The sequence below is a fragment of the Theropithecus gelada genome, chromosome 9 (genome assembly GCF_003255815.1).
Source record: "Theropithecus gelada isolate Dixy chromosome 9, Tgel_1.0, whole genome shotgun sequence".
In the NCBI taxonomy this organism is placed as follows: Eukaryota; Metazoa; Chordata; class Mammalia; order Primates; family Cercopithecidae; genus Theropithecus; species Theropithecus gelada.
In genome coordinates this window covers 123,562,605-123,590,260 of record NC_037677.1, presented here as the reverse complement: position 1 = coordinate 123,590,260, position 27,656 = coordinate 123,562,605, and the positions used below count along the sequence as shown (strand labels likewise).

The window sequence follows — 27,656 nt, the reverse complement described above, 5'->3', positions numbered from 1 at the left end:
TGGCAACTCTGGGAAGATGCATCTGATTCATTCTACACTGGGTACAGGACTCCAGCTAGTGAATGGGCAGAAGCTACATAGGGACAGGACCCAGCTGAGCGGAAGAAAGGACCTTCTACCAACCAGGGTGCCCAGGCACGGAAGAGGATCATGATTCTGAAACTGGAATACACAGCAGTATCCCAGTTTTGGGACCAGAAGGTGCTTACTTTATTCAACAACAATGTCGAAATTAGTTACAGCTGACTAAAATTTACCAAATAAATTCTACCGCAAAGAAGGACAAAGCATCATACATGTAATTAGGAAGAGACTTCAAAGGCACGTCACACTAAAAGTCAGCTTCAAGTCCCACCCCATCCTCCCCTGCAGGAAATGTAAGATGGCCTGAAGATGACTGTGTTTAAAGTGATGATCCGTATTACAAGAGAAGGTCAAGAAGAGGCAGAACGCCACACAACGAAATACTGGCCATAAACATGAAGTACTGATGTATCATGATTACTCATTAGGGATATACAAAGGGAAACCATCATGAGACATCACTTCACACCCACTATCTGGCCTACAGTTTAAAAGAAGAATAAGAAGAAGTGTGGGCAAGAACGCAGAGAAATTGGAGCCCTTGTACATTGCAGGTCGAAATGTACAATTGTGCAATTGCTATGAAAAACAGTTTGACAATTCCTCAAAAAATTAAACACAGATTTACCATGAGTCAACAGTTTCATTCCTAGCCATATCTCCAAAAGAAAGGAAACATATGTTCACAAAATAACTTGTACACAAATATTATTCATCATTTCCAAGAAAGCAGAATCAATACAAATGTGTGTCAACTAATGAATGGAAAGACAATCTGTGGTCTATCCATGTGATGGAATGTTATTGGCCATAAAAAGGCATGAAGCAGCCAGGCGCAGTGGCTCACACCTATAATCTCAGCACTTTAGGAGGCCGAGGAGGCCGGATCACCTGAGGTCGGGAGTTTGAGACCAGCCTAACCAACATGGAGAAACCCCATCTCTACTAAAAACACAAAATAAGCCAGGCATGGTGGTGCATGCCTGTAATCCCAGGAGAATTGCTTGAACCTGAGAGGCGGAGGTTGTGGTGAGCCAAGATCCTGAGACTGCGCCATTGCACTCCAGCCTGGCCAACAAGAACGAAACTTCGTCTCAAAAAAAAAAAAAAAAAAGCCGTGAAGCACTGATAGTTGCTACAGCACTGATATACCTTGAAGACACAATGCTAAGTGAGAGAAGTCAGACACAAAAGGCCACGGGGCGTATGATTCAATTTACATAAAATATTCAGAACAGGTAAATCCATCGAGACAGGAAGCAGATTAGTGGTTACAGGGAGAGGAGGAAGTGACCGCTGATAGCTATGTGGTTTCTTTTGGGATGATGAAAGTGTTTTGAAATTAGACAATGGTAATAGTCGTACAACTCCGTGAAGACACTAAAAACTTCTGAGTAAAAGGATGAATTTTATGGTATGTGAATCATATCTCAATGAAACTGTAATTTAAAGAAAAATAAAAATAAATGGGTGAGGTGATCACATAGCAAGGACATCACAGGGAAGGCTGGGTCAGGCGTTTGGTTCAGATTCCTCCTGGACTGTGCAGCCTCTTCCCGACACCCAGGGGGCCTTCGGAGAGGCACGGAGGATCTCAAACTGCTATAGCCCCAAGACTAAAGAAGCAAACCAGAGACTCCTGCTTGCAAAGAAGTGCCGTGGAACCGCAGCAGCAGCAAGAGCCTCACCCGCCTCCTTCGGGAGAGAGGACGCCCGGCATGCCCAACATGAGATCGGAGACCCTTGAAGGAGTAAAATCCTCTCCATGCTTGGCTGTGCCTGTCACCACCTACTTTATACCAGGAAATGTCACACGCAAACAGTGGCAAACAAAACCACCCTGACCAAAAGGCATGCTGGTCTGGATATCAAGGGCTTAATCAACTCCTAACTATTTGGATCTGCATCACTTTGTTACTTTTGTACCATTTCCCATCATTTTCAGAACGTAAATTCTTTGTGAAGGTCAAAACTTGATGCCATCTGCTAACAGCCGAATGTTCCCCTGCCAACAGGCTCCCAGGTGACAGGACCTGGCTTGTCACAGTTCATGCAAAGTCCCTGAAGTAGACCACCTGGTCCCACCCAGACACATGACACGGTCAGTGGCACAGAAACAGAACTAAAGGGAGATGGAGCTGCACGTATTGGGGTGCGGAGCTGCAGTGGGGCAGGGGCGAGCACCTGAAGGAGGGCCTTCACACAGAGCCATGAAAGGGCTTCATTTGGCACCCCACCCTCTCTCTAAGAGCATGTTCAAAGGGACCAAAGTCACCATTTCCATTTTCCATCTAATGGGACAGCGTATCTTTTGCTAAACACCTTCCTCAATCTATCAAGCAATGCCATCTCTCTCCTATCAGTCATCAATATGCAGAAGGGAGGTCTTGAATAAACAGAACCAAACCCACAATCTATCAGCATCCCTAAACAGTGCAAAAGGAGCCCCATGCAGGTGGGAATTCCTCAAGTCCCGGCTGGCCATTAACAGCCCCATGGCCTCAAGTCAATTCCACTCTCCAGGTTCACGGCGCATGTCAGACATGCCAGCAGAGAAAAAGCACAAAGTTAGGCAAGGTAGGTAAGGGCTGGACAGGTCACCCAGGCTTGCGTGGTACCAGCATGCGTGGGAAGAAGGGAAAGGTATAAAGGCCATGTCCAGGGATGAATAATCAAATGTGAGAATCTATGAGATGAAGGAAATGGAGAGAATGATGGGACAAGATCATTCTACATTCTTCCAGGTAACTGTGGCAACCGGTCATCAGAAATAAAACTCATTCCTAATATGATACAGGGACTTCAAAATGAAAGAGGACAAAATTTCATTAACTGGATTCTTCTCAACTACATTCACGTATTCACCTGGTTTCCATCTGAATTGGGGAATTTACAGAACGCAGGGAAGTTTAAAATGCAATTAACATTGTCCAAGCCATTGGAAGAAGACCAGGACTGAGAAGATGATTAAAATTTTAAGATTAGCGAGGACATGTCTGAAGGGCTATACAATGATTCAGGAAACCGGTGCGACCAAATTAATTGATACTGAAGTGAAGCACATTGCTGGTTAATTAAGGCCATTTTAAGTAATTAATTTTTGCAGAGATAAGGTAGTTTCTTTCTGCAATCACCTCTCCTAGAGGGTGAGGAACTGAGGCAGCAACAGACAGACCTGGCTGGAAAGCCTACACTTACAGAACGCCACATGCCAGTGACCTGTTTATCATCCCATGGTCAAAAACAGAATCGACTAAAAATGGAAATTCGCTTCCTCACGTACAACGAAAAGCTGTCCCAGCAAATTGTGGGGTATCTGAGAGCAGAGAAGAGCCTAATACTGCAGAAAATATCAGAACCACAAACAATTACAGAATAAAGAATGCCAGAAGCTGAGTGCTCCCAGGGACCTCAGGCCATGTAACATGACTGTCCTATCTCATAGATAAAGATGCTGAGGCCACAGGGCCCGAATAAATAATTACACCCGACGCTGCTGCAGAGCCACCCATGGGAGGAAAACGGCCCAGACAAGTCTCTCTGTGTCGTGATCTTTCTACCACACCACAGACCAATCCTGGTCACTTAAAGAGGATCTCAGGGAGTCACAAGCCAGGGCCAGTACGAATGTTGCTGGCAGTAACAAGGATCATGACAACAGTAAAAAGACCTGAGGCTCCACAGTGACCCTGCAGAAGGCACTACTGTTACCGCCTTCTCATGGCAGGGGAAAGAGAGGCCTAAAAAGGCCACTGAACTGTTGTGAGTCCTGCAGCGAGGACCTGTGGGAAGAGGACATGGAACCCACGATGAGGGTGATTGCAAAGCTAGTCTCCTTCACGGCTAACCCAGACAGTCCCCCCAAAACCAGAAGCCAAGAAGCACTCTGTGCACCTAGAGGTGTATGTCACTATTATTTTGTTTTATTTTTTTGAGATGGAGTTTTGCTCTTGTTGCCCAGGCTGGAGTGTCATGGTGCAATCTCGGCTCACTCACTGCAACCTCCGCCTCCCGGGTTCAAGCGATTCTCCTGCCTCAGCCTCCCGAGTAGCTGGGATTACAGGCATGTGCCACCACACCCGGCTAATTTTGTATTTTTAGTAGAGACAGGGTTTCTCCATGTTGGTCAGGCTGGTCTCGAACTCCTGACCTCAGGGGATCCGCCCGCCTCGGCCTCCCAAAGTGCTAAGATTACAGACGTGAGCCACCGCTCCTGGCCCATATGTCACTATTTTTTAAAGGGGAGTATAACCACAATCCTATACTACCTTTGGAGTCACTGCCTACTTCTGTTAATATACTTTTTTTTTTTTTTTGGAGTCCGGCTCTGCCGCCCAGGCTGGAGTGCAGTGGCACCATCTCTGCTCACTGCAAGCTCCGCCTCCCGGGTTCACGCCATTCCCCAACCTCAGGCTCTGGAGTAGCTGGGACTACAGGCGCCCGCCACCATGCCCAACTAATTTTTTTGTATTTTTAGTAGAGACGGGGTTTCACTGTGTTAGCCAGGATGGTCTCTATCTCCTGACCTCGTGATCTGCCCGCTTCAACCTCCCAAAGTGCTGGGATTATAGGCGTGAGCCACCGCGCCCGGCCTCTGTTAATATACATTTACAAAAAAAGACCCAAAAAGTCCCTTTGGGCTCCACGTTACCTTCACTACTTCACCACCATCGACCTTCATCAGCTGCCTCAAGTTCTGCTGCAGCAGGCTGGTGTTGGAGCGCCACTTCAAGAGCCCCAGAAGGTCCACTGGAAACAGAAATGACAATCAGCTCTTCACAGCAAGAACTCTGTTCTGTCTCCGTTAATCATGCATTAAGTGAGGTTCTCTATAAAATTTTGTGAACAGAGAAATCAACCCTATTTTAAAAGATTCACCTGCTAAATATTCCATTCCTTTGTAGCAACATACTTAACACCTAGTACGGTTGAATTCATTATTCCCAACGACATTTACCATGAAATGATTTCCATGTAGCAGCTTTAAAAATACATTTGGGAAACTAAAAAAGAACTTGTCTTTCCATTCTACAAGAAGGCAGTTTCAGAGCACCACAACTCCTGAAGAGGCCTGCTCACCCAGAAAGCGCTGCCCAGGCACTGGATACCAAATGATTTGTTTTTCCTGCTCAAGAACAAGCCGCTATTTTTTTATAGATGATATAAATAAAATAACTAACACAAATTAAAGTACTGAGACTGCAAGGTTAAGAGTCCCCGCAGCTACAGTAGCTCTGGACAACTGAGACCACGCCTGCACTGCGGTTCATGCCTGCACTGAGCGAGCTTCCGGCCCTCACCATGTCTGGGCTTCCATAGAAGTTTGTGGTGCTTAGGGTTGTTTTGTTTGTTGCATTTTTTATAGAAAGAGCAAGGAATGAATATACTGGTTTTTAAAGACTCAATGTGGAAGAAGACAGTGTCCAGAAATGTTTTTGTTTAAGGGATCAAGATATTCTTTTTCTTTTTTTTGAGACGGAGTTTCGCTCTTGCTGCCCAGATTGGAGTGCAGTGGCGCGATCTCGGCTCACTGCAACCTCCACCTCCTGGGTTCAAGAGATTCTCCTGCCTCAGCCTCCCGAGTAGCTAGGATTATAGGCACCTGCCACCAAACCCAGCTAATTTTTTTTGTAGTTTTAGTAGAGACAGGGTTTCACCATGTTGGCCAGGCTGGTCTCAAACTCCTGATCTCAGGTGATCCACCCACCTCAGCCTCCCAAAGTGCTGGGACTACAGGTGTTAGCCACCATGCCTGGCCAAGATATCATTTAGGGTAAGAAGACAGGATCCAAAAGCTCCCTAGGAAAGTACATACGCCTACCCAAATTTCACCTGAAGTTATATTAACATCCCATTACTTGAAAAAATACCATTAACAAAGTACATCTAATTTACCGTTATGCTTGAGAACCAACTTCAGCTACAGAAACAGAAACTGTCTGCATAAAAGAAAGAATCAAAATACAAAACCCGAGTTAATACTGAAGAAGGAAAAAAAAAAAAAACCTCTAATTATGACTATAGGTAGAAAATTAGGAAATACAGACATCCATTATAATTTCAGCATCAAATTGTACAAAAGGCATGCACACAATAAGCTCCAAAACATACATTTTCATTTATTTCACCCTACCCCCAAGTACAGCTGACAAAGGGAAGAGTTAAAAATGGGGAGACAGAAAAGGAGCACCCAAAGGTCCTGTGGAAGACACCCAAGTGTGAGTTTAAACACCAGCACTCAGCAACCACTTGTTGCTTGGCCTTGGCAAGTAACTTCACCTCAATATTCTCACCTGAACCATGGGCATGATGCTGCCCGATTCACAAGGTGGCTATAAGAATTAACTGACATGACGTGTAGAAAGCACCTAGCAGAATGCCTAGTCTAAAAGCACAAATGGCAGCAGTCATCCCAGGAGATGATGAGGAATTGAGCAATTTACCTTTTTTTTTTTTTTTTTGGAGACAGGGTCTCACTCCGTCATCCAGGCTGGAATGTAGGAGCACAACAACGGCTCAATGCAGCCTCTAACTCCCAGGCTCAAGCGATCCTCCCACCACAGCCTTCCAAGTTGCTGGGACTATAGGTGCATGCCACCTTGCACAGCTAATTTTTAGTAGAGACAGGGACTCGCCATGTTGCCCAGGCTGGTCTTAACCTCCTGGGCTTATGTGAGCCTCACGCCTCAGCCTCCCAAAGTGCTGGGATTGCAGGTGTGAGCCACTGCACCTGGCCAACATGTCTTCATTTCTAAGCGAAAGGGAAGTCATGGAGGAAAAGGCTCCATCCTGCCCAGACACACGTTTGGTCCTAGGGTTAAGGGAGATTTCCATCTCACAAGAATTACCAGTATTTCCTTAATAGACACTAATAATGTGGATCCCCTTCATTCAAAGTCGGTGGCACGCTGTGCGGTAAGTTTGAGACAAAGTCCAATTGGGCTAATGAGTAGTAAAACACCTTGGGGCAAAGGGAGTGTTGGAAGAGAACAGGGCTTGTCCAGACCCCATGAAGCTGCCCACGGCAGATGCCCACCCCAGCCCCTTATTACTGGGACTCACGGCCCATATTCATGACTCCTTTCTAATTATATAGTCAGTTAACTGAGAAGAGGAATCACGTCTTACACTTCTTTCATATCCCCCACAGCATCTAGCATAATGCTGAGGACAGAGAAGTTTAATACAAACCTCAATGAATAATTCAGCCACTGCGTTTCCCTAAGTAATGGAACTTCACAGGAACAAATCACGGTTTCAGAAAAATGATTCCCTCAAATGAGAATGTGGGAGTCGATGCTTAGATGCCATTTGGGGCAGCTCCATCTTGTACACACCTGACATGCCACAATCCTGAGAAGGGGAACCGTGGCTGGTGTGAAATGAAAGGCAGATTTCCCGTCAGTCCCGGTGAGCGGCACCACGTCGGAATTTCCTTGTTGCCTGGCAACAGCTGCTGCTGAGAGCAGGGTGCCCTCTCCCTCAGTCTGGGGAGGGGATTACTCTGCAGCTGGTGAGACTCAAGGAGCTTGAAGGGGAAAGGAGGGATCGCCACTGACCCCACCCCCCAGGGGTGGGATGCCCTGGTCCACAGTCCCTTCTCCAGGGTCATGAGGGTTAAGAAGCATTCTGTGGATGGGCCTCATCACCTAACCGCAGCTCAGAGCATTGCTTTGAATGGGGAAAGATGATCAAGTTCCAAGTAATGACTTCCAAGCATGCTTTTGGAACATGACCCAAGTATGAGATGACGGCTTCCTACACCATGAGCACTGCAACACATGGCACCTACTGAAATGCTGAAGTGTGCCCCACCTGGAGATGTCACTTTGGGGTTAAATGAGGCTCTGGATGCTGTCATCTGTCAGGCAAGTGGAGCTATCAAGGCCACATCCAGAGACTAACATGTCACAGGGGGGCGTCCTTTCCATAACCAAGTCCCAGGTTGAGCCCCGCACTGCAGACCACTTGATATGGTTTGGCTGTGTCCCCACCCAAATCTCATCTTGAATTGCCACGTGTTGTGGGAGGGACCTGGTGGGAGGTAACTGAATCATGAGGGCAGGTCTTTCCTGTGCTGTTCTCGTGACAGTGAATAAGACTCATGAGATCTGATGGTTTTAAAAAGAGGAGTTCCCCTGCACAAGCGCTCTCTCTCTCTTTGCCTGAGGCCATCCATGTAAGAGGTGACTTGCTCCTCCTTGCCTTCCACCACAATTGTGAGGCATCCCCCGTCACATGGAACTGTGAGTCCATTAAACCTCTCTCTTTTGTAAACTGCCCAATCTCAGGTATTCTTTATCAGCAGCATGAACAGGAATCCCACCCCCAGCTAAGGCTTTTCATTTGCTCATGGAGACCACTGCACAACCACAAGCTAGGACACTTCATAAATGGTTTGAAACATGTATGCAAATGGAATACAAAAGTATCTCAACAGGCTTAAGGCACTTGAGAGACTTACTGCTCCCACACCAAGAAGTTTACTCAGCAGACCAGCAGTGGGAAAGTGTAGCCCAGAACAACAGAGTGCAAAGTGCAGAAACAGCAAGATCTAAAAGCATTTGACTCAGGGCTGGCACATCCAAACACACAGCACACTCAGTGCATGCTGCATGCTCCACTACAATGTCCTGACTTCCAGACGATGGCTTTACTTCTGTCCTGTATTTACCCTATTAAAGTCCAAACGATGACTGTCCCTTAGGCAAATCCAAAACTACTGCCATGATTTACAGACAATCCCCCAGAGACACAATTCCTGATAGCAACAGACATTAATAATCAAAATCCATATCGACCAGTCAAGAGGAAAAAATTGGGTTTTCAAGCTCTGATTCAAGAGAGCATAAAGTCACTCTGCACAGCTGTGATTCGGCTGCATTTGGAAGATGCAATTTTTAAATGTAGGATTTCTGCCTCTTCCAGACAGAGTGACAGCAACAACATCAGTGTGCTCTGAATAAGAAGTACCCCTGGCTGGACAGCAATGTCACTGGAGAGGCTGCAAGCAGTGGTGGTGCAGGCACTCAAAGCAGTCGGCCAACTGCCACACAAGGGCATGGCACCAGCTGATGGATGAGTGATCTACCACACTAGGGCTGAGCTTTGGGGTGTGGGAGTCAGCAGGGGGTGCCTTATCCCACACCACGAGGAGGGCTAGAAAGTATCATCCAAACCAGCTTTTAAAAATAAAGATAACTGGTAATTATCTCAGAGAGTAGCTGAGAATGGGGACGACATAAAGAGGGAGGTGAGCTCCCAGCCCACTGTTCACGTAACCCTCACTAAGCCCTTTGAGGCAGGCACTATTCCCGTATCAACAGACAAGGAAGATAAGACTCCGAAACGTGCAGAAGACCCTTATTCAAGGGCATCCCCAGGGTTAACACAGGGCTACGGTCCGATTCCAGGTCTTTGGTCTGACTCCAAATCTCGTGCACTTTCCTTTATGCCACGCTACCTTCCTTTGGCCAAAAATCATTTTAAGAAGTAAATCCATTGCTTCATCTCCCTTTAAGAATAACACAGCTGGGCACAGTGGCTCATGTCTGTAATCCTAGCACTTTGGGAGACCGAGGCCAGAGGTCTGCTTGAGCCCAGGAGTTTGGGAATAGCCTGGGCAATAAAGTGAGACCTCATCTCTATAAAAATTAAAAATAAAATTAGCTGCCAAGCATCATGCTGCACACCACCTGTGGTCCCAGCTACATGGAAAGTTGAGGTGGGAGGATGGCCTGAGCCCAGGAGGACAAGGCTGGAGTGAGCTGAGATCACATCACTGCACTCCAGCCTGGGCAACAGAGCAAGAATGAGACCTTGTCTGGGGGGAAAAAAAAAAAAAAAAAGAATAACCCTTAGACCAGAGTAGAAGCGTGAATTTTAAATTACAACGAATGCCACCTTCTATGCATTGACAGATCATCACAGCCCAATGCAATGAATGCCTTACGGGTGACGTTCATACGCCTACAGAGGACACCTCCACACAGGAAGGAGCGTGGAAAAGACGGGACTGAGGCAGAGCTCCTGGGGTGAATGGGTTTCTCCTCTCGAACGCACCGTTCTGGGTCAGTTTGGTGGAGCACACGAGCGTGGAGATCTGGAAGGAGTCCTTGCTAATGGTGCAGCTCCCAAGGCTCTGCATACTCTTGCCCGTGGCTGAGTGGCCCTTTTCTTCCAACTCGGCCTTCGTGGAGGGCAGACTCAAGTACGTGGCTGCGTCTTCCAGCTTCTTCGCCTCGGCCTGCGGGTTTAGTCATGCCACATGTCAAAGGCAATTCCCAAACAGCAACACACCATTTTTTGCCATCCTTTGTTACCCCTAATCCTTGTAACCATCATAATTGCTTTTTATCACATTAAATACACATTTTAACAATTTCCCTTATTCCTGCAGCATAATTCATGTTCATGGCATTTTTATATGGCACCTATTGTTATATTGTATATCATCTTTTCCTGTTAGGAACAACAAAAGGGCTGGTCATCGGAAATGTTCATTGACATAATTAAATGTAGCTAGATAGCAGCTTCCTCACAATGATGGGAAATGTTGGTTCGGGTCAGGAAGCCCAGAAAAGACTGAAACTGTCTATAGCAGCAATACTGCACCAATGCAACCAGATACCTTATAGACGATAAGATCATGCTCTCCGTCTCGCAGGGTGGTACCATCATATCTCATCAGCTTGACAAATGCTAGTGCAAATATTTTCTCAGATTTATCCTTAGCTGTAAAACAAAAAACAAAAAAATTGATGATTGCCTTCAATTATCATGACAAAATAACATTGTAAGATGCTACAGAGGCTGCCTTCAAGAAAACAATTACAAAATTATACGAACAGGTATTAAAGTCAATCTCATAAACATATGGAAAAATGGACCATGTTTACAAGTAAGAAGACCCCTAGCATAAAGGGATCAGTTGTTCTCAAATTAATCTGTAAATTCAAAGCCATTCTAATCAAAATCTCATAGAAGAGATTTTTCCTGGAACGTGAGAACGGATTCCAGAATAAAGGGCCGAGAAGGGCAGCATGGTCTTGAAGAAGGCCAAGGAAAGCCCGCAACACTAGAAAGCAAGAGTAACTGTCAAGTGACAATAAGAAAGATTGTATGCTTTTAACCTAGGACGCCCAGACCAGCGGAAACGAACAGGGCCTGGAAACGAGAGGCCACAGCAAACAACAGAGGCTGGGAAGGGGCAGACCATTCCACCAAGGAAACTTCGCGTCAATACAGAAAACTACAATCAATTCCTGCCTCGCAATATCCATCACATGAATTACCAATGGACTAACGACCTCCATGTGAAATTGTGCTGCCTTTGGTGAGAGAGTTCATCCCCCAGGTATCTGCAGGTGGGGCTCACTCACTTCATTCAAGTTTCTGCCAAAATGTCCTCTCCTCCAAAGTGACCACATCTTGTTTAAAATAGTCCATTAGTCACCCTCTTTCCTCTCACCTGATTTAGTTTTCTTTATAATTCTTATCACTACCTGACATGTGTGTTTCTGTGTGTGTGTGTGTGTGTATGTGTGTGTGAGAGAGAGAGAGAGAATTTTGTTGATCTTGTTGCTATTTATTGTTGGTTTCATCCACTGGACACTGGAATGTAAGTGACCTTTTGTTTTACTGCCATTTCCCAGTACATGAAATACTGCCTGGTGCCCAACAGGTACTCAATCCATATTTGTGCCACTTTGGGAGACAGTCAACAAACAAATGAGCTTTCAGATGATAAAGAAAACAAAAACACTGTGGTTTAAGGGGTCACAGTGACAACGGGGACAATCCAATTTCTTGGTCAGAAGACATCTCTCTGAGAAGCTGGACAGCACATAAGCCAAGATGTCAAAGCTGCAGGAAGAGGCAGAGAGAGGCCCTCACGAGGACCACTGTGACACATCTGGGGACAGCAGGCCAGTGTGGCTGGTGATAGGCAGCGAGAGTCAAAGGCGGGGAAGGACTGATGAGCCAGGACAGATGAGGAACATGGACTGAAGAAATGGATCTGCCACAAATTCCTCAAGTTGCAATCTCAGTAGAGCACAGAAACACAGGCCCCGAGCTGGAAACTATCTCCACAATTACAGATTCAGAGCTTTCTCTTTACAGATGAAAGGACAGAGATCACAGAGGAAGAATCACGCATCCACCCGTCTTGAGTCAGCGGCTCAAAGTATTTACCCTCAGATCCCACTGCCCAAGGCAATATGGCTTATCACCTTTGCCTTCCTGGTGTCCAGCAGTATTTTGCACACAATGGGTGCTCAATACATCCTGGCAAATCAAAGGGTTCCATGAATAATCAACCAGCCAAAAAACACAGGAAGAAGCAGAAGTAAAATATAAGTACCCTAGGATTCCGAAAAACAACTCTGTAAAAGGGCACCAGAGTACATAAAATATTTCAAGGTACAAATGGCAAAGAACAGAACAGTTCCTCCTAAGTTTGGGTGGACTTGGAAAAGACAACAAAAAAGACACGCCTCCAGGAAAACTGCCAGGGTTCAGAAGGACATGGGACAATAATGGTCAGCAGATGGCTTCTACTCACTCTACCAGACAGTAGTACAGTAAGTGCACCTTTTATTAACATTCTGCACCTTCACATCCGAGGAATGGACTGATTTTTACTGAAGGCTCACTAGCAGCCATCATGAGGTGGACGGTTCACATGACCAGTTTACAGAACCTTAGGAACCACAGTAGAGGTCACGTGTTCTGGAGTGTGGGTAGAGCTGCCCATTCCCTAGGCCGCCCCACCCAACAAGCACACTACAATCAAGGAAAACTCAGCTCCTGGCCAGTTGGAACTGAGAGCTGCAAGTCTGCCGGGCTCCATGGACCACATGGTCTAGTGCACCTGGAGTTGCTGACAGGTTGCTGGAAAGATATTATGTCAACCCATCGACACCAAACTTTCCAATCCCAAGGACAGATCCCAGGTGAGAAATCCCATCACTTGTTCCCTTTGCTAGCCTCCTCTTTAGGGTAGCAAGCGGGGACCAATGTGGCCTCAGCTCTTTCTACCTGTTTCTGCCCCAGGTATCTGCATGCAGGGCTGGCTGGGGAGGCCCCAAAGGCCATGGTCAGTGACCGACGTCCAGGCTTTCATCGGCATCACACTTGCGATGCTCAACATCTTTCCAAAATCCCACAAGCTGTGGCCACCGAGACTTCATTTATTATGCAAACGTGTCCTGGTATGTCGGGTGATAGCATCTTGTCTATAATAAGTACTTAAAACTGACAAGAAAAACAAGGATTTTGAAAATTAAAATGCTACAGGAGCGCTCACTCTGCCCTAGTGTAATTTATTAATTAGAGAGAATGAGTTTGTTAAAAGACGGGAGCATGATTTTGAGACAAGTCCTCTGTGGATTCCAGAACCCTGTCCTCACCCTGCTTCCTCCATGGGCCTCAGGGTGATGTATGCATGGAGCCCTAGAGGGCCTAGGGCGCACTGTGGCCCACTAGGCTGGCCCACCATGCCTTGGCCGAGGACACACCTGTGCCCACCGCCACCCCCATTCCACCAGCACCCTCCGCCCACATCATACCTCTGCCTAATTCACGTGATACTCACAGGCTGCCACACCCTAGCTGGTTCTTGCAAACTAATCTCAAACCTCAACTCACACCTAAGCTCTGCAAGAGGAGAAACTCCAGCAGCTTGCTGTGTATACAGCAGGAACTCAATAAAAGCCAAAGGAGGGAAGTGGCCTCGCCACTCCCCCAAGGCACTGGAGCATAAGGCACTGGAGCGTAAGGCTCCGGCACAAGGACCTGGGTTAGAACCAAAGTTCTTCCACCAACTACTTGGGTGACTTTCAGCCCCTGACCTGGGGTTTCCAAGCCCATTTCCTCATCTGTAATGTGGGAAGTAATAATACTGATACCACATGGGAATCTTGTGAGGATGAATCCAAATAGTACAATAAATTTCTTGTGTCAGGCACATGGTAAGAGCACAGCGAACGATGGCCAACATCTGTTGATAGTTATTATTATTCTACAGCTTCGGCCACCAAGGATGTCATGTACCATTAGCAGATCCGACTTGGTCTGGGGTCTGGTGGCCTAGATCTGGTCCTGTGGCAAGGATGAGATGGCAGGGAACTGCCTTCCAAGCAGGCGGCCTTCCTGCCCCAGCTTCTCCCATTAGACATAAACCCGGATGCCCTTGTAACTGAACCCGTGACCTGCGTGCACTGTTGGGACAGGACAGGGGTGCAATGATGCTTTCAGCAGCTGTCAGCTGCTGCCCCCCGCCCCGCACTCCCCGGCCATGCACCACCCACCACCAGGCACCCCATGCTGCTCGAGACCCCTCCAGTCAGCCACATTCCAGGCCACGCCCCACCACACACACACCTGCCGTTGACAGTCGTGGGCCCGCACCCCAGCTCTGCAGACCCCACACACCAGGCCTCCCCAACTCCCCTGAACAACAGCAGGTCCAAGCTTCTCGAGGGTCCCACAAGGTGGTCTGTACACCATAACATCATGACCGTGCTCACGCATTTGCTCTCCAGGCTGCTCTCCTGCAGCACCCCTGTCCAGGCACACCCACCCCACATGGAGGGCCCAGGGCAGGCCAGGCCCCAGAAACAGTCAGGTGAATGAACACATTATCCTAGCAGCAGCAACCACCATGGAGCCCCTATCCATAGCAGGCACCGTGCCGGAAGGTGGCCAGCCTCCACCTTACCTGACCTTCAAGAATACCCTAGGAGGAGAATTTTCTTGTTTTTGTTCTTGTTCTTTTTGTTTTTTGTTTTTTGTTTTTGAGACAGGGTCTCACTCTGTTCCCCAGGCTGAAGTGCAGTGGTGCAATCACAGCTCACTGCAACCTCCGCTTCTCGGGTTCAAGCAATCCTCCTGCCTCAGCCTCCTGAGCAGCTGAGACTACAGGTACACACCGTCACACCAGGATAATTGTTTTGGTTTTTCAGTAAAGATGGGGCCTCACTGTGTTGCCCAAGCTGGTCTCAAACTCCAGGGCTCAAGCAATCTTCCACCTTGGCCTCCCACAGTGCTGGGATTACAGGTGTGAGCCACGGCACCAGCCAGGAAGTTGTTCTTATCCTCAAATGAAGACACAGAAGAGGCTCATGCCTAAGCTCCTTCCAGAGTACACAGAACCTGAAACTGCCCACCGCACGGTGCGACCCCAGCGGGCTCATCGGTGACAAAGGGTGGTCTGCCCTCCACACCACTCTTTTCCTTTAACTGCCTGCGGCACACAAGCCTGTAGTCAACTCTCTTTGCTACTTATTGTCCCAAATATTAATATGTCTCAGTTCCCAATGCCAAAGAAACACACACCCTGAAAGACAGGAATCATGTTTTCCTTCTGTGATATCTTAAAGTCTAGCACAGGGCTACAGCTTTAGTTGACAATTAATTTAACAAAATGTGATGGAACAAACTTCAGTCATCAATTATAAATTCTTTTTGAAGGAGAGTGATTCCTACAGCAGTTCTTTCCTCCTAAAGTCTTGGCATCATGGTCAGTATCAGAGAAATGTCTATGAGAAAAGCCATCCCTGAGCTCCAGACAGCAAGGGTCACCACAAAAGACAAAAAGGATTCAAGATTTCCAGTTTCCAGACAGGGGGCCTTAAGAGCCCATGTTTGAGAGGTATTTGTTACAGCTCGGTAACTTTTCTGATGGATGACATGGATGAATGACAAGTCAACACAGAAGACCGGAAAGCAAAAGAAAGAAGGGGACCAGCAATACTGGGTAGGAGGAACTGGAGAAAGAAATTAAGATCTCCTGAGATCTGCTCAAGGAAAAAGAGAGAAGAATAAGGTGGGAAGTGAGCCTTATTGTGTTATGATAGCAAGTTCCAGAACAACTGAGAGTGGCCTCTCGCGCTTTCCCCCAGTTCTCCCTTAAAAATCCTTGGGGGAAGAAAGTGCTTGACTACTCACAGTCCTGTGATGACCTGTGGCGGAAGGTAAACCGAAGGTGACTGCGGTTAACGTCCTCTATGGGAATGGCCACCTTCAAGAATTAAGAAAGAAGTTTAAGCACTGTGATCTATATCGTCCAGCATAACAGCTTTATTCAAATGGAGCTATCAGGTACAACTGTAAACACTGCTACACTGCGGTGGTGAAAACACTGTACATCTAGTCCCCACATGATTTTTCCAAAGACAAAATGCCTTTGCAAAATTTAAACGAGATCACATTGTAACAGTTGCCAGGCCGACTCTGTGATACAGTTGGATTTTTTTTTCTGAATGCTCTAATCATTCCTGTTAAGATTCTTTTTTGTTTCCTTTTTTTTGATACAGAGTTTCACTCTTGTTGTCCAGCCTGGAGTGCAATGGCATGATCTCAGCTCACCACAACCTCTACCTCCTGGGTTCAAGCAATTCTCCTGCCTCAGCCTCTCGAGTAGCTGGGATTATAGGCATGCGCCACCACACCCAGCTAATTTTGCATATTTAGTAGACAAGGGGTTTTTCCATGTTGGTCAGTCTGGCCTCGAACTCCTGACCTCAGGTGATCTGCCCACCTCGGCCTCCCAAAGTGCTGGGATTACAGGCGTGAGCCACTGCATCCGGCCAAGATTCTATTTCTAAAAGTTGCCGTTTTTTGACCAGGCATGGTGACTCACGCCTGTAATTCCAGCACTTTGGGAGGCTGAGGAGGGTGGATCACTTGAGTTCAGGAGTTCGAGACCAGTCTGGCCAACATGGTGAAACCCCATCCCTACTAAAAATACCAAAAACATGAGCCAGGTGCCATGGTACATGGCTGTAATCCCAGATACTCAGGAAGCTGAGGCAAGAGAATCGCTTGAACCCAGGAAGTGGAGGTTGCAGTGAGCCGAGACTGCGCCACTGCACTCCAGCCTGGGTGACAGAGCAAGACTCTATCTCCAAAAAAAAAAAAAAAAAAGTTGCCGTTTTTCTTCTTAGCCCCAACCTGGAAGAGTCTACACTCCTTCCACAGCTGTGGTGACCTGCCCACAGCTGCACCAAGAAAGCTTTCCTGTTGACACATTACACTCAAAGAAAAAAGACATAATACGTGCTGCCTCTAAGCAAACATTGTCCCTAATTCTCACATCAAACATCTGTATTCCAGAGCCAGTCCCTGGCCTGGTTTTCAAATATTCAAGCTCTTGGGGGCGGGACAGTGTTTACTCCCTGGCGGAGATGTGAGCACGCTGCATTATGAAAATGTACCACGTCAGTGCTACAGAACAGGACCCGACTCCCCAGCAATGACCTCCACAGGCCGGCAGCTCAGTTTTTTTGTTTGGTGTAAAGACAGCATGCCACACATAAAACAGTACCGCGAAGAGAAAGACAATAGCTATCTTAAAAAGACTCTGTCGTTCGTCTCCATGAAAGTCCTATTTTTACATCCAAAAGGAGACGAGAGTAAATGTATTCTAAGAAACGCCAGTGCGGTTCCTTAGCAACCTTGAATGACTTTGTTGGGAGACACTCTGCCTGCCTAGATCAGCTCCCGGGCTGAGGAGGATGTTAGGATGTTTCCTTGGGTTACAAATGAGCATTTCATCATCAGTGCCATGTGATAAAATGACCATGTAAGTAATACCTTAACAGTCTCAAACCAGCGTGGCTGCTTTACTTGGTAGTAAATCACAGATTTGTACTCTGAAATCGCTTCATCACCAGCTCCCGGGAAAATCACATGCTTTAAAAGAAAACATAAAGAGCTCACGTAAGACCTCATAGAGCTGGACACCATATACATATACGCGGAAGGACAGGTACGCTCCAAGAGCACCAACACACCCCACCACAAACGAAAGTGTTCCCAGCAAGGGAAGCACAGATCCACCCGAAGCCAGCGGCCAGCTCCAACCCTTGTTCTCACACATTAAAGATCTTGATGGTTATGACATATGGGGATGACACAGACCTCCATCCCCCCAGACCCTCAATCCTAATAACTTCAACATTAGGATCTGCAGGAAGTTGCCTGATCCATGCCATAGGTCTAGGGTGAGGGACTGTAGACTAAAAGGTGGGAACCCTCCCCTCTCCTTCCTCCAGCCATGAACGCTGTTTGCTTCACTCCAACCGGAAAGACCAGTGGCAAGGACAGTACCTATGTTTCCAGGGAGACAAGGCAGGCAGTGATGCTGGACAGGGTTCACCCAGAGAGAAAGACATCATGCTTCTCTCGGCGACACTGAGCCTTAAGCACAACCCCATGGGCCCAGAAAAACCCAGTCCTCCAGCCCTGGTGCAAACAGGCACCTCACAGGGACAGCAGCTCTGGTTTGACCTCTGGTCATCAGAGGAGGCAACAGCTTCTGAGTATCTCCCAGGTAGACCCTGCAGGCTGCTGTGGCCATGGAAGCAGATGTTCGTGACCACTGGTAGGTAGAGCACGAGGTCAGACCTCCAGCTGTCATGGGCAGGTGCTCAGTTCTACCTCTCGCTAGCTCTCTGACCCTGAGCAATTTAACTGATTTCTTAGGGCCTTCATTTCTCCATCTCTCAAATGGTAATGATGGTATCTGTACTTCTAGCGTGACTGCTAGACCTTTGGGCCTTGGGTTTATGACAGCAAATGAGACTCCATGATAAGGCTGGGCGAAAGTGGTCAAGACCACAGGGACCCAGCCGGGCGCAGTGGCTTACGCCTGTAATCCCAGTGCCTTGGGAGGCCGAGGCAGGCAGATTACTTGAGGTCGACATGGTGAAACCCCATCTCTACTAAAAAATATAAAAATTAGCCCAGCATGTTGGCACACACCTATAGTGCTACAGCCTGGGCAACAGAGCAAGACTCGGTCTCAAAAAAAAAAGACCACAGGGACCCCCTGAGATAGGCCAGCTGCCAGGATCAGAGGACCCCAGGTCCTGCGTGACAAGCTGGAGAAAGGGAAGCAAGAACCAACGCTAATCCCAAGAAATGGAATTCCAAAGCCCCACCTGTGACAACTTCTATGCTATAGCAGAGCCAAGGTGAGCACTTGGCAAGTAAAACGGAAACACTGCAGATGAGCCCTCACCACAATAAATACCTCCAATCGTTTCCCATCTTCATCATACACAGACACCGTGACCTCCACGTTCTTTGCTGTTGTTTTGCTTCCTTTATCAAAATCTCCTTGAACTAATGTTACATAGATATCGTTTCGAACATCACCTGAGGGGGGAGAAATCATACATTTAAAAACCAATTCATGATTCACAGCATAATTGTGAATTTTGCAAGACTGTCTACCTATCCTCATAAACTATTACAAATACGTATCAGATGATTATGAAATGTTTTCCACATAACAGTCTTACCATTTAAATACATGACAAGAGCAATTTTCATCATCATAAAACTTGCTATAAAGAGGAAAAATCTCAAAGCTTCTAATGATTTGCTTGGTTCTCATCTGGGCAGAGGACACTCTACCCCTCTGGGGGCAGCCAGCAACCAGAGGGGCTCCAATACTGTTGATGGCATCCACCACCCATGGCAGCCCACACCACTGTCCCTTGTTAGACAGCTGGCTACGGCTGTCTGAGTCCTCAGTAGCCAAGGAATATCGCAGTATCCACTGGCACTCCCAGATAACTGGCGAGGTTGCCTCCTATGCATTCTTCTTAAGAGCACAACTCCAGGAGTTAATCAGATGAGGACCAGCCAGGCGCGGGGGCTCACACCTGTAATCCCAACCCTTTGGAAGGCCACGGTGGGTGGATCACTTGAGGTCAGGAGTTCAAGACCAGCCTGGCCAACATGGTGAACCCTCATCTCTACTACAAATACAAAAATTAGCTACTGGGCGTGGTGGTGCAGGCCTGTCATCCCAGCTACTCAAGAGGCTGAGGCAGAAACATCACCTGAACCTGGGAGGCAGAAGTTGCAGTGAACCGAGATCATTGCACTACAGCCTCGGCAACAGGGCAAAACTCTGTCTCAAAAAAAAAAAGAAAAAAGAAAGAAAGAAAAAAAGAATGAGGATCGCCAGCCTAGGATCAGGGAAGAAACATGGGTCTAGGGAGAAACTCTCTGCATGGCTCTTCCCTTCTGGCAGGCGGTTGTCAGGATCCCGAATGGGGACCACAGAGAGAAGAACAAAACAGACCTGTCTATTTTAAAGTGAGATGGGCTTTTAATTATGGGGCGGGTGGGGGGAAACACAAGAAATGAGCTCAAGACTCTTCTTCCTACTGAGAACATGGGAAGCCCCTAGTAATGGCCCGACTGGGAGAACTTCACAAGCTTCATTAGCAACATGATTTAGAGGAAGCCTCGTTCCCAGCCACTGCTCCTCTGCTGCCTGCCTGGCCACCTCCCACGCCCTGACCACCTGCTCTCCCACGGAGCCAAAGAGCGGTTCCGTCAAGCGCAGCAAATGCCCGCTCTGGCTGAAGACCAAGGATCCCTTGCTTTCTTGTTTTTGCTCTTGTTGTTGTTGTTTTTTTTTTCTTTTAAACTGCTCTATTTTGGCTTTTAATGTATCCAACTATTAAATTAAGCTTTCATTTAAAAGTCATTATCATAATAATCCCAGTGGGCTGCTACCACAGCCACAGTAGTTGTACGGAAGGAGGCGCGGCTGCCGCTCGCTGATTCTGACCGCAAGAGAAGTTAAGAAGCATGGAGCACAGGGCGACGGGCAGGCGCAAGGCCACCAGCCGAGACTTGCTGCTCATTAGCTGTGTGACCTTGGACAAGTTAGCCTCTAAGACCAGCACCACTAAACAGCCTCATTGAGAGGGAAGGCATAAACTACATGATCTCTCAGCCTAAAAATTCTATCAAGGCGCAAACACCATCATCAAAAGGGAACTTCAAGGCCGGGTGCGGTGGCTCATCCCTGTAAGCCCAGCACTTTGGGAGGCTGAGGCAGGTGGATTGCCTGAGCTCAGGAGTTTGAGATCAGCCTGGGCAACACAGTGAAGCCCTGTCTCTACTAAAATAAAAAAATTAGCCAGGCATGATAGTGTGTGCCTGTAATCCCAGCTAATCTGGAGGCTGAGGCAGGAGAACTGCTTGAAACCAGGAGGCAGAGGTTGCAGTGAGCTGAGATCATGCTACTGCACTCCAGCCTGGGTGACAGGGTGAAAATCCCACAGCCTCACTCCCAAGTACACCTCGAGTGCATTACTCCAGGGCCAGCTCAGAAGTAAGACCTCATTTACAGTAGGCAAACCCCACAGAAGGGCAATTACCATAGACCCTCATCAAATGCCTCCCCAGGTTACAGAATATTCTGGGGAAGAAGGAACTAGAAGCAACATAGTGGACTCCTGCTACCTTCCCAGCTCAAAGGAAAACTTAGTATTGCCTGCCTGGATCCCTCAGAAGGACTCCAGGAGTCCAGTGAGCCATGAGAAAGTAGCAGAGCAGGCCGCTGGGTGACAGGACAGGCTCTCCGCTGTCCAAAGAAGATGCGCATCCCTGGAAACAGTGACAAAACCGGGCGATACACAGGTTCTGCAGGCTAAAGGCAGGCAGACAGACTGATAACCGCCCACACTCTTTCTCTCTGGTGCCCACAGCCTGGTCAGTGATTACTCAGCCATCAGAGAACACAGGTGACCCACCTTAGCTAGAATCCCTTCCTATGGGATACATACCCACGGACTTAGCACATGGAAACTGTCAGAACAATGGTCAACTGAATCACTTCCCTATGAATCTATCATGAGATGATCTACAAGTTCAGACGTACTTTTTTTTTTTGAGACAGGGGCTCTCTCTGTCACTCAAGCTGGAGTGCAGTGGTTGTGATCATGGCTTACTGTGGCTTTGACCTCCTGTGCTCCAGGGATCCTCCCATCACAGTCTCACTAGTACCTGGTACTACAGGCGCTCACCTGGTACTACTCCGGGCCTAGACTTAGTTTTTAAGTCTATCCATCATAAGGGAAACACTATTGGCATGAACTGGAAGCTTCTGAGTTTCCCTTTGAACATCAGGACATCCTAAGGACGCCAAGATAAATGCATATTGCCAACCGCTTCATGCTAATTTATAAATCTGCATCTCAAATGCAAATACAAATAATAGGTATACAAATTAGTCCACTCCCATTAATAAACCTAAATTAATTTGCTGTATATAGACTTGACACACACAAGCAATAGCTTCAGAATTGACTAAACGTCATGCTTTTCTTCCTGTACAGGTAAGCCTAGCTAGTATCTAGCCTACCCAATTTAGATGTCTTTCATATGGATTTACCAGACCCACTGTTCAATGACCCACAACAGCCCTGAAAGACAAAAGGAGTAGAAAGAACGAGTCTTGAAGTTGTGCTAAAGTAAGCAAAGCAATAACTCCTATAGCATGCACCCTGAATAGCCACCACTCTCCTAGCTATATAGCAGAGGCCTATATAAGGAGGTCACGTTGAACATGGGGTAGTTTGTTCTCATTTCCACGGCTCATCAGCTGAGCGACTTTAGGCTACAGTTTAATCTGGATAGGAATTAACTCAACACCAATTTGTGGGCCTCCAAGAGCCTCACGTGGTTCAAGTTAAGTTTTGTTTTGAGACAAGGTCTCACTCTGTCACCCAGGCTGGAGTGCAGTGGCATGATCTGTGCTCATGGCAACCTCTACCACCCAGGCTCAAGTGATTCTCCCACCTCAGCCCCCTAAGTAGCTGGAATGACAGGCACACACTACCATGCCCAGCTAATATTTTTATTTTTTTGTCGAGACGGGGTTTCACCATGTTCCCCAGTCTGGTCTTGAACTCCTGAGCTCAAGTGATCCCCCCGCCTCAGCCTCCCAAAGTGCTAGGATTACAGGCATGAGCCACTACGCCCGGCCAAGCCACATAAGCATTACTTGCAAACCAAAAAGTATCACACGGATATAAAGGATACAAATCAACATGCTTCCAAAGATCTCTTGATGATCAAATCAGATTATTATTAACACTATTTGGAAACTGAAATGTATTATGTAAATATGAGTTAACACGGAAATCCTGTTATTGGTTTGGTCAGTTTAGAATTCATGACTTAGAATTCATGGAGCAATGCCAGTATAACGTACACCAGGTGAGCAGGTAAAGGTACAGACATTTCCATTCAGCAACCATCCAACCCTGACATTTGTGCTTAGGTGGGCTTCACATCGGGCAGTTCCCTTTCTGACCTCTTTCCTTCTTTCGACCTGATGTCTATCCAGACATTCACTGGGTGCCCACGTCCCTGTCACACAACCCTTGCAGTTGGGGAGAGCTGATCCGTCCAGGGGTACAGGGGGCCAGGGAGCATATTCTACCACTCCGGTCACAGCCCCATGATCTATAACCATGCTGGGGCTTAGAGGGTCACCTGCCAGGAGCTGAGCCCTTTCCTTGCCAGAGCTCATACATGATGCGGCCCACACGTCATTCTCCGTGGCCGGCTACCCCTACGCCATGCTCAGAAGCCCTGGATGAGCCAGTTCTTACCAGGCATGATTATCTCCGGAAACCCTGTTTTTCGAGCCACAGCTGTGGTCCTGTCCACTAAATGCGGAAACTCTTTTCGGATCTGATGGATATCTCCAGGAAGTAATTTCAGTGTTACCCACAAACCTGGAAAAACAACGGATCTGTTAAGTCACATTTTATCCTATGCATTTTCAGAAGTTTTCACGAAACCAATTTCAATGAACAAGAGACTTTTCATTCACAATTCAACATCTCGAGAAAAAACATGGGTATATGAGAAAGAGAGGGGCAAGGCAAAAAAGGTGCCCTTCGTGGGGACTCCATGCATCCGACAAGCTGGGATGCCAGCCCTGCCCTAGGGTGACTCACAGGCAGTTGAATGCACATCAGCAGCTGCTGTGCACCCGCTGTGCTGCTGGGCACTGCCAAGGACCAATGCCTCTTTTGAGCGGGTAGACCTTTCAGATAAATCAGCAGGCCGCCTTTTCCCGGGAGGGGGCTGAGAAGTCTGTCATTTTCTAATCTCCCAGGAAAGACAAAGGCAGGGGAGGATTCTGGAGGTGAATTCACAGTTTTGAGAACCCATCAAAGTTGCAAGTAGCTAAGCAGCATCACACAACCTGGACGAGCAGAAGAGCACCAGGCTGCAGGGCCAACAGCAGGACAGCCCTCCCCAGCCAGGACCGATGCAGCCCGTGGAGCCAGGCCCTCTGTACCACAGCGACACAGCAAAAGAGAATAAAGCTCCAGCGGCTCTCGGCTCTTTTCTCCAAGAGAAAAATGAAGACTTTCAAAGCCTCTAAACCTAGATGCCAGGGGTGTCCTGGGGAGAGCGCAGTGAACCTGGTGGGGTCTATGTGTAAGGGCGTGTGTAAGGGCTCTTCCTCCCTGCAAGGCTGATGAACTGTGGTTTATATAAATACTGAGTAGCAATCAAACAGGAGGCAACAGTACGAGGAAACAAGACAGACACTTCCAACAAGTCAAAGGCGGGGCAGGCAGGGGTCGGCCTGAGCTATCTTCTGTGACGGCATTTTTCCCCCCACGGGAAGGGGCTGGCACACGGGGGCCCTCTATCCCTGAGGCCTCGGCGGGGCCGCCTGCTTGCTTCCCCCCACTCAGCTCGGTAGGGCCTCATCTGCCCCTCAGAACATCAAAGCCTCTGTCCTCACTTCTGCTACTAGCATGGGCATGCATGCATGCCTGTGACTGTGCATGTGTGTGCGCGTGTGTGTGTGCCTGTGTCTGTGTGAGTCTCTGTGTGTCTGTGTGCCCATGTGTGTCTGTGTGCCCCTGTGTGTCTGTGTGTTCGTGTGTGTGGCTCTGTGTATCTGTGCCTATGTATATGTGTTATGTGTGGGGCTAAATCTGTGTCTGCCTGTGTTTCTGTATCTGTGTCCGTATGTATCTGTCTGTCTGTGTCTGTATCTGTGTCTATGTGTATATCTGTATCTGTGTGTGAGGGTGTGAGGGTATGTCTGTGTGCGTGTCTGTGTCTATATCCATGTGTGTATCTGTGTGTCTGTGTTTGTGGTGTATCTGTGTGTTTGTGGTGTATCTGGTGTGTGTGTGTATGTCTGTGTTTATGGTGTCTGTAACTGTGTGTGTGTATGTGTTTGTGGTGTCTGTATCTGTGTATGTTTGTGTATGTGCATGTGTGTGTTTATGGTGTCTATATCTGTGTGTGTGTGTGTGTGTGTGGTATATCTATGTATGTGTATCTGTGTTTGTCGTGTATCTGTGTGTGTGTTTGTGGTGTATCTGGTGTGTGTGTGTGTGTCTGTGTTTATGGTGTCTGTAACTGTGTGTGTGTATGTGTTTGTGGTGTCTGTATCTGTGTATGTTTGTGTATGTGCATGTGTGTGTGGTGTCTGTATCTGTGTGTGTGTGTGTGTGTGTGGTGTATTTGTGTATGTGTATCTATGTTTGTGTGTACGGTGTATCTGTGTATGTGTATCTGTGTTTGTGTTTGTGATGTATCTGTGCGTGTGTGTGTGTGTGTGTGTGGTGTATCTGTGTATATGTATTTGTGTTTGTGATGTATCTGTGTGTGTGCATGTGTGGTGTATCTGTGTATGTTTATCTGTGTTTGTGATGTGTGTGTGTGTGTGGTGTATCTGTGTATACCTGTGTTTGCGATGTATCTGTGTGTGTGTGTGTGGTATATCTGCGTATGTGTATCTGTGTGTGTGTGTGTGTGTGTGTGGTGTATCTGTGTGTGTGTGTGCACGCACACATGTGTGGTGTATCTGTGTATGTGTATCTGTGTTTGTCGTGTATCTGTGTGTGTGTGTGTGTGTGCGCGCGCGCACGCGCATGTGTGTGGTGTATCTGTGTGTGTGGTGTATCTGTGTGTGTGCATGTGTCTGTATCTGTCTCTGTGTGTGTGTGCAGCTGTCCCCTCTCCAGATGCCTTGAGATCAAGACCCGCCCTCCATCACCCTCAGCTCAGCGCCCTGCCCTGGGTGGAAGGAACTGAGATAGTCGCAGGCCTGTCCTCCAGCAGCCTGCCTGCTGGGCAGCACTGGGAGATAACTGACAGCCCGTCAGCAGTGCCAGCACCTCAGGCTGCTCCCGACGCTCCTGACGGAAGCACCTCTTCTTGATTCAGTCCCGCACCTCACGCCCTGTCCTCTGGCTGCCCACTCCTACATCCGCTATCCTGGAAACGGTGTTCTCTTTTGCACAGATTTACATTACTTGGAGCTGAGAAGTCAAAAGTCGCTGATGATGTTTTGCTCTTTGCCAGCTGGTGAAACCCTCTTTCCTCTTGCTATCTAGTGAGTCCCTCTAATTTATTCAAAAGTAGCTACTGAGCACCTACTATGTGCTATGCAAATACAGGGCACTGCCCCTACTGCAGACATAGGGCAGACCCTCACAACCTCCCCGGCCAGGGGTTTAGCTTCCATTGCCAACGGTCAGACACTAACTCCACGGTCTCTTAGAGAAATATGCAACCGCAAAGTTCTCATGGGAGAAGTCCTGAGCACACTGCAAGGCATCCTGGGACCACAGTCTCAAGGGTCACAGAGCAAGGGACGTCGGGGCTGAGACCTGCAGGAAGCAAGAGAACTGCAGACCTGTCCCCACCCCAGGGAGGTGGAGCCCCCAGATGCTATGGGAAGACAGTGGGGAGGCTGGGGTGACAGGGACTGTGGTCTATCCGAAGGATGGGGGGCATCCAGAGGGGGGCTCAGGAACAAGAGTCAGGCTCTGACCTGACACCCTGTGGCTAACAGGGAACGGGTAGGCAGGAGTACAGAGCACCGTGAGGATGGAATGGCAGCAGGGCGGCCACCGCATGAACCCAGCTGGCTGCCAGGATGTGAATGCCACTATGGAGGGTGGGAAAGGGGACCAGCATGGAAGTCAAACCAGCAGAACCACAGGGAGTTGGGGTAGGAGGAGGCGCAGCTTACAGAGACGGTGCCCCTTGCAGGCACAACCACTAGCAAGCCCCAGGGGTACCATTCCTTGGCACAGGAAGACCCGCTCCAGGCAGAGCTGCCTGAAAGGCAAGCACCCATAGTGGGGAAGGAAAGAAGAGTCCCGAAGAGAGGCAGAAGGGTCCACTCTGAGAGCTCACAAGGGGACAGAGATGTCAGAGGTAACAGGGCAAACAGGAAACTGGGACGGGAGGATGCCCATGCAGCCACAGGGCTCCTGGTGGGAGACGAGGGCGGGCACGCTCAGGGAGAGGGCCGATGCTAGGACACAGAAGGGCAAAGATGAATGAGAAAGGAAGACCAGAAAGTCCACATACACAGAGACAGATGCATTACTCAGGGTAGGACTGTTTCTTGGTGTTTCTTTTCTTTCCTTTTTGTTTAATATATTTTTTTCTTTTTCCTTTCTTTTTAAGACATGAAATTCCAGATCGTGGGAGGGAGAGTTTGAAGGAAGGAAGAACCACCAATAGAAAGCGGCCCCCAAAGAGGTATCAGGGATGGCACCCAGACAGGAGCACATGTACCACTGCCCAGAATGTGCATTTCACTAGACAACTGACCACAAAAGGCAAGTGGGAGCTAAATCCTGCCTCTACTCGCTCACCAAGCCACAGGCCCTGGCACTATCTCCCTACTCACCCAGTTGATGAGGCCCCTTTTTCTTTTTTTTTTTTTTTTTTTTTTTTTTTTTTTTTTTTTTTTTTTT

General features: G+C 47.9%; 1 protein-coding gene across 2 annotated transcripts in view; it reads right to left on the bottom strand.

Annotated features, from left to right (window-relative positions):
- Nucleotides 1-27,656, bottom strand: part of DOCK1 (dedicator of cytokinesis 1) — a 540,207-nt gene that overhangs the window by 409,605 nt on the left and 102,946 nt on the right. For both annotated transcript variants that reach the window (XM_025396230.1, XM_025396231.1), the window contains exons 13-19: nt 23,517-23,642; nt 19,124-19,248; nt 17,683-17,781; nt 16,036-16,108; nt 10,715-10,818; nt 10,147-10,330; nt 4,736-4,833 (exon numbers count right to left, since the gene is read on the bottom strand). In XM_025396230.1, the coding sequence (XP_025252015.1) occupies nt 4,736-4,833; nt 10,147-10,330; nt 10,715-10,818; nt 16,036-16,108; nt 17,683-17,781; nt 19,124-19,248; nt 23,517-23,642 (809 nt within the window). The remainder of the gene's footprint in view (nt 1-4,735; nt 4,834-10,146; nt 10,331-10,714; nt 10,819-16,035; nt 16,109-17,682; nt 17,782-19,123; nt 19,249-23,516; nt 23,643-27,656) is intronic.